The following is a 15,215-nucleotide window of genomic DNA, read 5'->3' as shown; positions in this document are numbered from 1 at the left end:
GGTTTTAATTGATTAACTGCAGTTCTTTTCTCAAAATTTTGATATCATTCTTTAAACATTTATTTAATGGAAGAGATCAATCATTCCCAGCCTTTGCATTCAACTGCACAACTGATACTTTCTAAATTTACTGCCGCACTCTGAAGGATGTGGCAAAGGGAAGGGAGGAAAGTCAACTTTGCATGGAACATAGTGCAATCCATTTGTAGATTCAGAACCATAACAATTCCATTTCCAACTGGTTCATCTGGAGGTAGGGAGGCTCCACTGGAAAAATAAATATTTTCGTCAAAAAAAGAAAAATCGGAATATAGTGAGGGGAAGTAATAAAGGTTCTTGTTCCACTGCAGTGAGCACTGTCAGTAAACAGCCTCCACCACCCCACTCCTACCAGGCCACTTTGCATCTCAAACCATGGCCTGGCTTCACCTGCACCCACCCACAGAATTGAAAGTGCTTAGAAGTTTATACCCCTCTGGATTGACTTTAGCCGGTGACTCACTGGTGCAGGAGTATAAAAGCCCAGTTAACTTGTCTGAACAAACTCAGATATAATTTTGCTCCAGAGCTCTACTGCAAGATCAGGCAAAGGCTGGGACTTGGTTTAAAGGTGCCCCCCAGACGGGGCACTGTAGCTCACACCTGTAATCCCACCCAGCACTTTGGGAGGGCAAGGCAAGCAGATCACTTGAGCCCAGGAGTTTTGTCAGAGGCGTGTGAACCAGAGCAACTCCATGTTAAATAGGAGCTGGGTAAAATGAGACTGAAACCTACTGGGCTGCATTCCCAGACGGTTAAGGCATGCTAAGTCACAGGATGAGATAGGAGTTCAGCACAAAATACAGGGCATAAAGACCTTGCTGATAAAACAGTTTGCAGTAAAGGAGCCAGCCAAAGCCCACCAAAACCAAAATAGCGACGAGGGTGACCTCTGGTTGTCCTCACTGCCACTCCCACCAGTGCCATGACAGTTTACAAATGCCATGGCAAGATCAAGAAGTTACCCTATATGGTCTAAAAAGGGGAGGCATGAATAATCCACCCCTTGTTTAGCATATCAAGAAATAACCATAAAAATGGGCAACCAGCAGCCCTCGGGGCTGCTCTATGGAGTAGCCATTCTTTTATTCCTTTACTTTCTTAATAAACTTGCTTTCACTGTGCACTGCAGACTCACCCTGAATTCTTTCTTGCGCGAGAGCCAAGAACCCTCTCTTGGGGTCTGCATCGGGACGCCTTTCCTGTAACACATTTCTCTTTCCTGCAACATATTTCTGGCAACCACAGAAGGGACAATAGTGCAGAAATCCTGACCCAACAGCTACCTTTGGGTAAGTATTGGAGTCCTCTAACATATTTCTGGAGAAGGATGGGACGATACTGGGGAGACCACCCCCCCAACCCAAAGGAAATAGACGGCAGCACTGAGTGGAAGACTTTGGGTAAGTGGTGGGGTACCTGGGTAAAGAATGGGATTGGGTTAGAGGCCCAGCTTAGTGGAGTTAGTCTCTCCTAAGCTAGAGGGGGTTAAAGGCCCCCCCTTAATAAAAGGCAAGGATGCTTGACCGACCTCTGGTTAGAGGCCCAACTTAGGAGAGTTAAGAGTCCCTTCTAAGATTTAGGGGGTTAGAGGCCCCTCTCGGTAAAGTCCCTCTCGGCTAAGAACAGGTTCGGCACTACGGGATGTTAACTGCTATTCTTTTTGGATTAATCTCCCTTGTACTTTGCTGACAGCTATGGGTGATAGGATTAGGAATATACAGGATCCTGGGACATGGGGAACTTTTTCCTCCCTAACAAGGGAAATTTGAGAGCTGGTAGGATTACTGGAAAAGATCCTTGCTCCACCGACAGCAGCCGACTGAACTTTTCAGTGTCGCTGCAATGGGTGGTTCTTTCTCTAGCCTCCCTGATCATTTCATCTTCCCTGCCCTGCCACAGGCAATGTTTTTCTCTCTCTCCTTTCTCTTTCTTTTCTATTACTCAGGGCGACCATCTTGCCCAGAGACCACATGTTGAAACTCCTAGTCGGAGGTTAAAGATGACAGGGCCCATCTGAGGGCAAATTTAAGCCCTGCCAGTTTGATATTGGGTGCTAAGCAGACTGGTTAATATCTATGTTTTATTACGCGTATTTTGCTTTAGCCAGAATGAAAAAAAATACTTTTCCTTTATGATGCGGCTTGGCCCCCAAAGGCCGTGGTGCCACAAGCCGGATCACTAGGGCCACTCAGGGAAAGAGAACCCAGAAGCCTAGCATGCCGGCAAAAGGGTAGGAATTTCTTACCAGTCAGATCTCTGGCTTCTCTCTCTGTGTGCAAATAGTTGAATGAATGGGGGACAAAATCAGTGTTTATGTCCTCTGTAAAGTTTTGATTAATGCAAAAAAGAATTCTAAGGCTAGTCTTAAGCTGGCGTATTTTGTGCCATGAATTCATTTTTCTGTGTCAAGGTGTACTTTAGGATAAAACATGGGCTTAGAACACCTATAAGCCCGCTTTTCAGGATGACCTCGCAAGCTGCTCAGTAATAAACTTGGCTGCAGGTCCCTGAAACAAACAAAAAACTGGATGAAGTCTCCACCTTGTTTTATGTCCTTGGGAGCTTGACCTTTTAACCATGTGGTGGTACCTTCCCATGGTCTCCACCTTCCAGGAAATAGGAATTTTAGGATTCATGTCATAGCTTTAAAAATCATATTAAATAGTTAAAAGCCTTTGCAAGCTCAAAATTAACTACTCTAGACTCTTTCTGGGAAAGGAACTGGAGACCACCCTTTGCTATAGCTCAGTAGCTAAGATCTTGCACTTTCATATTGGTAGTCAGGGTTCGATTTCCCCACCTACCACTTCTGGTTTAATATCTGCATGACCTTGTCTATTCTCTTCTTCTCCATGGACTGTCTTAAATTTTCCTTTCGCTAAGCACCTAGGAGGTTATCTTTGGTAGAGTTCAGAAGCTAGAAATATTGGCCGCTTGGCATTGTTAAAGTCAGGTAATAAGAGATCCAAAAGGATTTCTTTTTTAAAGAACACTATGGTTAGAAGTCAGCTTAATTACAAGTAGATAAACAAGCAATAGATATATTTAAAAGGCCATTAATGATTTTCTGTTTTTGGAACTTGTTTTTCTGGAAAAAGATGTTTTCTTCTCAGTCAACTGAATTATTTTTCTCCTTTTTTTTTTTTTTTTTTTTTTGTCTTGCCACTCTTAATGCACACATGAACGGTCCTAAGATAACTTCTGGTAGCCTGGGACTCCTTGGGAAAAACAAAGGTGTCACAGACTCCTTGGGAAAAACAAAGGAGGTGTCACAGACTCTGTTTTGGCAAAAAACCTGTTTTCATCATGAAACCCCAAGAATTAAAAGCAGATGGATCCCTCTCAAAATCAAAGGCTCTGTTCTGTTTTGCATTGTGTTATCTGACGGTTTTGAGTTTGGGGGGGTATCAGAAATTACTTCGCATTTTGAGACAGCTTTGCTGTGTAATGACTAGGTAGGAAATATACTTTAAGGGATGGCTAATAGTTATGGAGGGATACTTTGACTCTGCACACTTGGAACAGAGAAGCATGCTTTGTTTTGTTTTTCAGAGTCAAGGAAACTTTTCTTTTGAGCTATTTATAGCTTGTAGCAATTGAGTAAAGTATACTGCTGTGAACAAAATTTGGAATATATGTGTTTCTCTCTAACCTGACTTCCCCAGAATTTGCAAATTAGTTGTGAGTATTCTTAACTTATGGCAATATACTTATTTGCATAAGTGCAATACAAATCTGTTTTCTTTTGTAACAGTACACAATTGGAGAAATGGGTTATTTTACCAAGGCTTTGACTGGAATGGTGTGCTTTCCTTTAAGGAATCAAACTTGACTTGTAGAGCCAATAAAAACCCTTTGGGGAACTGGCCTCATACCTTGCCTACACAGTCCCTGTACAGGGTTTCTGACCTATGGTAAGTAAAGAATGTCACTTTCTCACAGGTCCAGGAGCCCCAAGTTATCTTGGGACCTCAAATGGACAGGAATTTACCTAACTCATAGGTATTTCAGGGTACAAACCCATGGCAGGGCTCGGCTTTTAAAAAGGTCTTATCTGAGATTCCTTATGAAACAGAGTTCCATCAAAGCCAAATTAAAATGCCTGTGTGAAAAATAATTATCCTTGCTGCACTTTATACAAATAATCAGGCCAAGTATAATAAAGCAAATCAGTCTTACCATAATTTGTCTTTAGTAAAAATGGGAAACTAGAGTGAGAACTATTATGTTTCAAGAACTATGGTATACTGGTTATTAAATTCTAGTCTCACTAGTTGTTTTTAAGTTTGTTTCTGCAATTTAGGCTAACCCTGTTTATTCCTGTGAACTAACAAGTGATCTCTAACTGCTGCTCAGAGGAAACAAGAGGGATGGGTAATGTAAAAGTCTGGATCAGTATTCGAATTCTGGGCACATTGCAATCAGCTACCAACCCCATATCAGCTTGGTTTCAACAGTTGCACAGTTGATGGAAAGCCTTCTAATTTAGCTTACTTGGAATAACTTTACTTATTTTGCTTTACTCTTGTGGAATATATTACTGTTATACTCTTTGTGTATACAGAACAAGCTTACTGAATGTTTTCTTAAACTAAACACTTATTAATCTTCCAGATATCACCTCTTGTCAAAACTCAAGAGTCATGAATGGCCCTCACCATACTGATGCTTTCTGACTGAGCTCCTCTATACCCTGAATGCAAGAGACCCTCATAGTTAGGCAGGAATATCATCGCCCCTATTCAGCCTGAAGAAGTTACAGAAGATGGATCTTTGTCCCTCTGCAACCCTTAGGATTAAAGGTTCTCTTATAAAAGAAAGGGGGGAAATGTCAGAGGCGGCAACTCCATCTTAAATAGGAACTGGGTAAAATGAGGCTGAAACCTACTGGGCTACATTCCCAGACGGTTAAGGCATTCTAAGTCACAGGATGAGATAGGTCAGCACAAAATACATGTCATAAAGACCTTGCTGATAAAACAGGTTGCAGTAAAGGAGCTGGCCAAAATCCAGCAAAACCAAAATGGCGGCGAGAGTAACCTCTGGTTTTCCTCTCTGCTACACTCCCACCAGTGCCATGAGAGTTTACAAATGCCATGGCAATACCAGGGAGTTACCCCATATGTTCTAAAAAGGAGAGGCATGAATAATCCACCCCTTGTTTAGTATATCATCAAGAGATAACCATAAAAATAGGCAACCAGCAGCCCTCAGGGCTGCTCTATGGAGTAGCCATTCTTTTATTCCTTTACTTTCTTAATAAACTTGCTTTCACTTTGCACTGAGCACTCACTCGTGCAAGAATTCTTTCTTGCACAAGATCCAAGAACCTTCTCTTGGGGTCTGGATTGGGACCTTTTCCTGTAACATATTTCTCTGTCCTGTAACAGTTTGAGACCAGCCTGGCCAACATGGCGAAACCCCATCTCTACAAAAAATAGAAAACCACCAGTCATGGTGATGCATTCCTGTAGTCCCAGCTACTCAGGAGGCTGAGGTGGGAGAATCACCTGAGCCCAGGAAGTCAAGGCTGCAGTGGATTGTGATCACACCACTGCACTCCAACCGGGGTGACAGAGAGAGACCCTGTCTCAAAACAAAAAAAAAGGAGGAAAAATAAAGGAGCCCCCTATTTTGGCTTGTTCCCCTTCTCTGTCCTGCTTCCCCCACTCTTTCTTTTTCCCCTATTGAGAGCCCTTTGTTAATAAATCACATAGATGTGAATCCACCTCTCCACTTCTAGGAAATGACCTAAGACTCCTCATCAAACTTTAAAAAGCTTAATAATCACAACATGTTTCAAAACTGGGTTAAGAGGAAAAGTAGGCCACAGAATAAAGTCATCATCAAATTTAGGTACAAAACAATGGTAAGTTTTAATATACACAAACCAAAAGAAAGAATTTAATTATGAAGAAGAGGCCATCGCTACCCTTAGTGGGCTATGGTTCCAGACAGGTTGGCAAATAACACCATATAGGAAACAGCGTGGCATTGGGCTTTGTTCTTTTGATATTGGCTTAGCACTCTCCCAGAAAACATGGGAGAGAAAATGAACTGATTCCGGGATGGAGGGAGGGCACAGGGAGACGCTGACACTAGAAGTAAAAACGTGAAGCTCTGAGAAGAGTTGATTACTCCTAGTTCCAATCAATTCAAGCCACATATTCTTACTTATACTCGTTTGGCACTGGACGAATGGAATACCTTTCTCTTTTCAAATGAGTTCTTACATGTAATCTTACTGACCTTTATAAAATCCTAGTGCAGTAAGTATGATGATGGGGGAAGAAAGAGGAGAGAATAAACATTTTTCTAGAAAGTCACTAGACATCTGCCCCCAGTGAGAAAGACGTATTTCATTGGTGATTAAGGAATATTCCATAGCATTCAATGAGCTGTTTCTGCCTCTGACCATTCTTTTCAAGGAAGATTGTGTCTGGAGAAAAAGGGTGAACCTCAAATGACCTGATTTTGTTTATTAATGACTTTTTTGGCCACACCCCACCCACCTCCAACCCCTAAAAGAAAAGTGGGACAGGAAAAATTACCTGAAAATGGAGCAGAGCTACCTCTTTGGGTAACCAGTCTTTACCTTTTAATTTTCTTTTTGATTTTTTTCCTCTTTTTGTAAATTCGGTTTTGTCCTCAGTTCTCTTTTAAGTACTAAGGACATTAAATTCCTCCACTAGTGTCCTCTGGAGTAGCTGGCACAGACACCTGCCTCATTTCATGCAACAGGTGGAGGTAATTACTGCAGCTCTCACACATGTGGGGCCCAGGCGTCTGTGCCACACCCAGGACAGCTGCCAGGCCAGCATGGATGACTGTGGATCCATCAATACCACTGGATCTCTTAACAATGCTCAACACAGAAAATCTTCAGGGCTACCAAGAATCTGATTTTAGGTTTTAACTTCTCTTCAGATTCTTTAACTCTTTATTATAAACATTTTTAAACAACCAGGAAAGTAGAAATAATAATACAATGAATACCTATACACTTACCAACTAGATGTAATCATTAACACTTTGCCATAAATGCTTCACGTATATATTTCGCAGAACCATTTCAAAGTACATCCAACCACTTTACCCCTTAATGCCTCAGGACACAGCTCCAGAGAATTAGGGCATTCCCTTTTCTAGACACAATATAATTATCACACCTAACACAATTAACATTAATTCCCTAATATCATCTATCCACATTCCATGCTTAAATTGTTTCCATTCTCTGGCCAGGCATAGTGGCTCACGCCTGTAATCCCAGCACTTTGGGAGGCTGAGGTGGGCAGATCATGAGGTCAGGCGATCGAGACCACCCTGGCTAACACGGTGAAACCCAGTCTCTACTAAAAAATACAAAAAATTAGCTGGGCATGGTGGTGGGCGCCTGTAGTCCCAGCTACTTGGGAGGCTGAGGCAGGAGAATGGTGTGAACCCGGGAGGCAGAGCTTGCAATGAGCAGAAATCGCGCCACCGCACTCCAGCCTGGGCAACAGAGTGAGACTCCATCTCAAAAAAAAAAAAAAAAAAAAAATTGTTTCCATTGTCTCACAAAGGTCATCCATAGTTGTTTTTAATTCAAGATGGATTTAAAGACTTAAACGTTAGACCTAAAACCATAAAAACCCTAGAAGAAAACCTAGGCATTACCATTCAGGACATAGGCATGGGCAAGGACTTCATGTCTAAAACACCAAAAGCAATGGCAACAAAAGCCAAAATTGACAAATGGGATCTCATTAAACTAAAGAGCTTCTGCACAGCAAAAGAAACTACCATCAGAGTGAACAGGCAACCTACAACATGGGAGAAAATTTTTGCAACCTACTCATCTGACAAAGGGCTAATATCCAGAATCCACAATGAACTCAAACAAATTTACAAGAAAAAAACAAACAACCCCATCAAAAAGTGGGCAAAGGATATGAACAGATACTTCTCAAAAGAAGACATTTATGCAGCCAAAAAACACATGAAAAAATGCTCATCATCACTGGCCATCAGAGAAATGCAAATGAAAACCACAATGAGATACCATCTCACACCAGTTAGAATGGCAATCATTCAAAAGTCAGGAAACAACAGGTGCTGGAGAGGATGTGGAGAAATAGGAACACTTTTACACTGTTGGTGGGACCGTAAACTAGTTCAACCATTGTGGAAGTCAGTGTGGCGATTCCTCAGGGATCTAGAACTAGAAATACCATTTGACCCAGCCATCCCGTTACTGGGTATATACCCAAAGGATTATAAATCATGCTGCTATAAAGACACATGCACACGTATGTTTATTGCAGCACTATTCACAATAGCAAAGACTTGGAACTAACCCAAATGTCCAACAACAATAGACTGGATTAAGAAAATGTGGCACATATACACCATGGAATACTATGCAGCCATAAAAAATGATGAGTTCACATCCTTTGTAGGGACATGGATGAAATTGGAAACCATCATTCTCAGTAAACTATCGCAAGAACAAAAAACCAAACACCGCATATTCTCACTCATAGGTGGGAATTGAACAATGAGAACACATGGACACAGGAAGGGGAACATCACACTTCGGGGACTGTTGTGGGGTGGCGGGAGGGGGGAGGGATAGCATTGGGAGATATACCTAATGCTAGATGACGAGTTGGTGGGTGCAGCGCACCAGCATGGCACATGTATACATATGTAACTTACCTGCACGTTGCGCACATGTACCATAGAGCCTAAAGTATAATAATAATAATAATAATAAAAAGAAAAAAATTAAAAAAAAAAAGAACTGAAAAGAAAAAAAAAAAAAAAGAAAATGTGGCACATATACACCATGGAATACTATGCAGCCATAAAAAATGAAGAGTTCATGTCCTTTGTAGGGACATGGATGAAACTGGAAACCATCATTCTCAGTAAACTATCGCAAGGACAAAAAACCAAACACCGCATGTTCTCACTCATAGGTGGGAATTGAACAATGAGAACACATGGACACAGGAAGGGGAACATCACACTCTGGGGACTGTTGTGGGGTGGGGAGAGCAGGGAGGGATAGCATTAGGAGATATACCTAATGCTAAATGACGAGTTAATGGGTGCAGCACACCAACATGGCACATGTATACATATGTAACAAACCTGCACATTGTGCACATGTACCCTAAAACTTAAAGTATAATAATAATAATAAAATAAAAAAAGACTCTCAACGCAGAAAAGTTCTCTATCCCCCGCTTCCTGACATTGACTTTTTAAGGCAACGAATCTGATTTCTAAAAATAAAATTAATCAATTTAGTAATATACAAAAAATGTATATGTAATTGTCAAACTGATCAGAAACCCACATCTCTGTGGCCAGAAATGGTTGCTCTCTATAGCCAAATCTAATAGGACTGAAAATAATCAAAAGGTTGCCTGGTGACAATGCAATTAGAACAAAGGAAAATCTATTGTTTGAATGTTTAAAGTGACAAGGCCTTGATAGTCTGCTACACCCATTGCTTATTTCCACATGTTTAACCAAAGTGTGTGCGTGTGTGTGTGTTTTACCCTGCCCAGAGCCAATTTAAGTGCAAAACAGGAATTGCTTAAAAATCTTCAATTGTAAGATTTGGAAAGTTTCTTTTCAACTTGCAAAGGACATGGTTATGAAGTAATTATGCCTTAGTATCAAAAATTTGCATTCTCATCCTTCATTGGTCTCAATGTATAAAACAATTAAAATGTCACAATCCAAGTCACGATCATAATTGAAAAGAATATTAAGTAAAAAGACCATAGACTCATAGCTTTTTAGCGTATTTGCCCTATTTTACCTAAAAGAAAACCAAGGCAGAGAGCTACAAAGTGCCGGGGTAGCACAGCCAGTAAGTGATAGGACAGGATAGGGTGGTCTGGTTCTGGAGTCTTTACTTCTTTGATTCACAACCTCCTACTGATGGGGTGCCTTGTCCAAATTCAAATGGCCAATCAGTAGGGGAACCTGAGCTAGTATGCAAATGTGCCCACTCCCAGGCCAGTATATTCTCAGTGTGCTTTGGAGTATTTAATACTGTACTGCCATTTGGGATGCAGGAGATTATGTATTATGGGAACACTAGTATTTAAGTGTCTCTTTTTCTTTTTCTATTAATATTATTCCTGGCCTTTTTAACTTCTATTGTATCCACAAAAAAAGAAAAGTACTACTAAACAGCTTTTGAAGATGCCCACACCAGACTCAAGGCTGTCCAATTTTCTTTGGAAAATTGACAGAGGGCCCTTTTCCTGACGTCAAAATGTGTTATGTATGCTCGTAATTCATTTTGCCTTTTCTTTGAAAGCTGTGAGGTAGAATCGTTCTCATTTTACAGATGAAGAAAACGAGGAAAAGTCATCTGCATTGTGCCAGACAATGACTGCACATCAGGGTCAGAACAGCTTTGGGGGTTCCGCTGTACTTCCCATATCACCCTCCAAAACCCACACGACACAGGGCATGCAGCAGAACCCAACCCACGTTCTACAGCCGTGAGCATGACCCACCTTCCTCAGCCAAGAGAAAGAATATTCTCTTCGCACTTGTCCCTGGGCAATTCCTTGAAATGGTATCCTTTTTTTTCTTCTTCTTCCTCTTGAAATTGTGCCCCAAAGAATTCAAGAAACCAATAACTAAAGGAAATTCTTGAATTTAGAGGATGGCAGATAAGAAAAGAAATAACTTACTGAAACACTGAAACTCTCTCTCCTTATGAGATTAAAAAAAAAACTGGCTGAAATCTGTTGGAACCAAGATGGCTAACTGGAGTCTGCACAGAACAAGCTTGCTGATGTCACAGCCTGAATTTCCATGACATTTCATACTAATCCCTCTGGAATTTGCACGTTACCTCTGAGGCAGCATAAAGAGATAACTGGACATGCCCAAGGACTTTTCAGACCTCCCCTTTCTCTCCACCAATCACCTACTAATCTCAGAATTTACCCCCTGACATTTTCTAATAAAAATACTGCTTGGAAGCCAGCAGAGAGAGACAGATTTGAGCTTGACTCCCATCTTCCTGTGAGTTGACTTGCAATATAAAGCTTTTGTTGGCCGGGCAGAGTGGCTCACACCTGAATCCCAGCACTTTGGGATGCTGAAGCAGGAGGCTTGCTTGAGCCCATGTGTTGGAGGCTCCAGCCTGGGTGACAGCAAGACCATCTCTTTTTTAAAATTAAATTTTTTTCTTTTCCCAAAAACCTGGTTTTACAGTATGGGCATCAGGCAGCAAGCTCTTTTGGCCTGGAAACACTTTTTTCTTTATAAAGTACATTTTTATAACCTGTTTTTGTTTTTCTTTGGGTTTTTTATTTGTTTGTTTGAGACAGAGTCTGTTGCCCAGGCTGGAGTGCAGTGGCGCAATCTTGGCTCACTGCAAGCTCCGCCTCCCAGGTTCACACCATTCTCCTGCCTCAGCCTCCCGAGTAGCTGGGACTACAGGCACCCGCCACCATGCCCAGCTAATTTTTTGTATTTTTAGTAGAGACAGGGTTTCACCATGTTAGCCAGGATGGTCTCGATCTCCTGACCTCGTGATCCGCCCACCTCAGCTTCTCAAAGTGCTGGGATTACAGGCATGAGCTACCGTGCCCGGCCTTCTATAACCTGTTTTGTTTTGTGCTATCAGTTGATGACTCCCTTCTCTGGCTACTCTATGTGTTTGCCTGATGTCCCCCACGTGCCTTCCTATCTGTTGTTTTCCTATAACCAATGAAAGGGCTCAGCTGCCTTATCAACTTCTGTCTGAAACTTTCCATCAAGAGAGAAGCAGTCAGAGTGGCAGGATATGTCAGTAGTCCTCGGAAAGACCAGCACACGGGTCAGGCTGCTGTGTCCCTACACAACCAGTCATGACTTCAGCATGCATTTCTAAAACTAGGGCACAACACACTTCCACTGATGGTATGGATGTACCTACCCCAAGCAAATTTCAATTCTTAAACAGGAAATGTATGCTCTAAAGGGTGTGCTTCTACAAAGCCATTTCAAGAAAAACAGAATAAAGACTTCATTTTTATTTAACAAATGATACCATATTACCTTCGTGGTGGGAACAACTTTTGCAAGCATTAAAGGGTAGAGAAAAAGTTAGAATTGCCGCCTCAGTTTCTTGGCAATATTGAGGTCCAGATATTCATCCAGAAAGCTGTTTGCAATTCCCAGGGCACCTAGGAGGGTCAACAAGGCCAAAATCCCCAGACTCAATCGGAAACCAGTGATCCTGCAAGGTGGACATGAGGGAGAAAAGTGACAAACTGGACTGTAATAAGGAAGCTGAGAGTCCTGAAATAGGCTGTCCTATTGTTAACACTGCCCAGAAGTTCTATATTTTTGCAATTTGAAAATTTTGGCTCATCACATAAGTTAAAGGGAATGCCTAGCCATAGAGATCACTTGGTTTCTTTGAACATTCAAAGCATTATCAAGGCTAGGCAGGATTATTTCCTCGGTAACTTTCTGGAGACAATGCAAAATTTTTGCAAGGAACTAGAGTCCACATTCAGTGCACAGTTTTATACTTGCATTTTCCCATCTCATGCCTAATTGTGTATGAACTGGCAAGACCTGGCCTCAGATAGTATGGATTACTTTTGCCACCACAATTCGCAGTGCTGTTAATATCTCTCAGGAGAAGGAAACTGACCCAGACCTTATCCTGCTACTTTTTGCATAAATACAAAATTACTGGGTTCTCCTTACCGTTTTTTAGCAGCTTCTGAATATCCCCAGAAGTATAGGTGACGGCCATATATGTACACCAGACCCAGACAAGTAGCAAAAACTATAGAGGGGGTGGGAAAAAAAGAAAAAGCACAAAATACAACAGCAGTCTCTTAAGATGTTGTATGAAGACTGAGAAAATATTCACAAAACATATATTAGACAAAATACTTATATTCAGAATATAGAGAGAATCCACATAGGAAGGAAACAAATGTGCCAATAATCACAAGAAAAATGTTTCAACATGATTCAACATCAACAAATTCCCACTTAAATCCATAATGAGGCTGGACGCGGTAGCTCAGGCCTGTATTCCCAGAATTTTGAGAGGCCGAGGGGGGGTGAATCACTTGAGGTCAGGAGTTCAAGACCAGCCTGGCCCACATTGTGAAACCTCGTCTCTACTAAAAATACAAAAATTAGCTGGGCATGGTGGCGGGCACCTGCAGTCCCAGCTACTCAGGAAGCTGAGGCAGGAGAATCATTTGAACCCAGGAGGTGGAGGTTGCAGTGAGCCAAGATTATGCCACTGCACTCCAGCCTGGGTGACAAATTGAGACTCCATCTGAAAAATAAATAAATAAATAAATAAATAACTATAATGAGATGGCACTACCACACATCCACCAGAATGGCTAAAATTGTAAAAAAAAAAAAAAACCAATAACACAAAATGTTGGTGAGGATGTGAAGCAACTGGAATCCGCACACATCATTGGCAGGAATGTAAAATAGTACAGCCACTTTGGGAAAAGTTCTGGTAGTTTCTTATAAAATCGAACGTAACATTTGACTCAGCAATCTCATTCCTGTGTATTTACCCAAGAGAAATGAAAGCATGTGTTCACAAAAGGACTTGTTTAAGAATGTTCATTGCAGCTTTATTCATTATAGCCAAAAACTGGAAACAGCCCAGAAGCCTATCAACAGAAGAATGGATAACAAAGGTGTGAGAGAGTCTATTCAATGAAAAGAAACAGATCTATGCAACACAACATTTTGCAATGAAAAAAAACAGATCTATGCAACACAACATTTTGCTGAGTGAATGAAGCATTATACAGGCTACATACTGTATGATTCCAATTATATGAAGTTCTAGAATGGACAAACCTAACTGATGAAAACAATCAGAAGTGCTTGCATCTGGGAGTGAGAATGGCGCTGACTGGGAAAAGCAGGATGACACTTTCTGGGTAGTTGTCATGTTCTAGATCTTGATAGAGATTTGGACCACACAGGTGTGTGTACTTCTCAACATTCATTGAAGATTTATGCATTTTATTACATACAAAATTTATCTCAAAAAGAATTATGAAATACAGTATGATGATGTTCTATCATCGCATCCAGTGAAACATATCAACACATATCAATGTCTTCCCTATGTTAGGGCCCCACTCTCTTCCTCACCACCTCCCAGACGCAAGTTGCCAGAGCCCTACTGTAAACATTTGGAGTCTATGTGTGGGACTGCGATATGCTAGATTAAATTAAATTTATTATTTTACTTGGCCGCATGATTTTTTTTTCTTGAGACAAGGTCTTGCTCTGTCACCCAGGCAGGAATGTGTGGCATGATCATGGCTCAGCACAGCCTTGACCTCCTGGACTCAAGCAATCCTCCCACCTCGGCCTCCTAAGTAGCTGGGACCACAGGTGTATGTCACCAGGCCTGGCCAATTTTTAAATTTTTTTTTGTAGAGAAAAGGCCTCCCTATGTTGCCCAGGCTGGTCTTGAACTCCTGGACTCAAGCCATCCTCCTGTCTTGGCCTCCCAAAGTGCTGGGATTGCAGGTGTGAGCCACCACACCCAGCCCCGTATCTACCACAAACCAGGTATTACTTTAAGGATTGAGGTCGGCAGTGAAAAAGATACAAGCTCCCTGACTTCACAGAGTATACATTCTCTCAGCAAAGACAGACAACAAAGAAAAAAATGAGAAGAAAAGTGCAAACTTGAAAGTGCTGTGAAAGAAATGAAGAGAGATGGGAGAGAGAGGAACTGGAGGAGGCTGCCAAAATGGGGTATAGGAAGGCCTCTGGAGGGGATGACATCTGTATCGGCGCCAGAGGACAGGAACGAGCGGACCAAGCAAAGAGCTGGGAAGGAAGAGCTGGTGGACCCTTCCCAGGGTCTGAGGAAGCCAAAGAGTTCTGAACATGGTTCTCAGTTTTGAGACTCCCTGTCTAGGGAGTTACTCCCAGAAAGCCAATGAGAACAGTTCAGGAACAGTTAGTAGGTGACTTACTTTGGATGAGAAAGAATGAAAAGAAATTTCTGACAAGATACTCAAGAAATCCTTTCTGACAGGCAGTCTGCCTCATTCAGCCTATCACAGGGAAATCCAAAGGGTCAAATGGCAGAGACGGAGTCCCATTACCAAAAGGCAGGCGCTTTTCTTATTAGTTGTTAATGTGCTCTT

The 15,215-nt window shown here is 41.6% G+C and overlaps 1 protein-coding gene across 4 annotated transcripts in view; it reads right to left on the bottom strand.

Moving 5' to 3' along the window:
* MGST2 (microsomal glutathione S-transferase 2) overlaps positions 1-15,215 on the bottom strand; it is a 101,607-nt gene that overhangs the window by 52,139 nt on the left and 34,253 nt on the right. For 2 of the 4 annotated variants that reach the window (XM_063723665.1, XM_024245970.3), the window contains 2 exons: positions 12,766-12,847; positions 12,106-12,286 (listed from right to left, as the gene is read on the bottom strand). In XM_063723665.1, coding sequence (XP_063579735.1) covers positions 12,154-12,286; positions 12,766-12,847 — 215 coding nt within the window. In that variant the 3' untranslated portion in view covers positions 12,106-12,153. Of the gene's footprint in view, positions 1-12,065; positions 12,287-12,765; positions 12,848-15,215 lie in introns of those variants that run through there. The other 2 variants (XM_002815158.5, XM_054553543.1) reach the window with 1 other exon arrangement.

The sequence above is a fragment of the Pongo abelii genome, chromosome 3 (genome assembly GCF_028885655.2).
Source record: "Pongo abelii isolate AG06213 chromosome 3, NHGRI_mPonAbe1-v2.0_pri, whole genome shotgun sequence".
Lineage (NCBI taxonomy): Eukaryota > Metazoa > Chordata > Mammalia > Primates > Hominidae > Pongo > Pongo abelii.
Note: the sequence above shows the minus strand (reverse complement) of the source record. Positions and strands in the feature narration are given on the sequence as shown.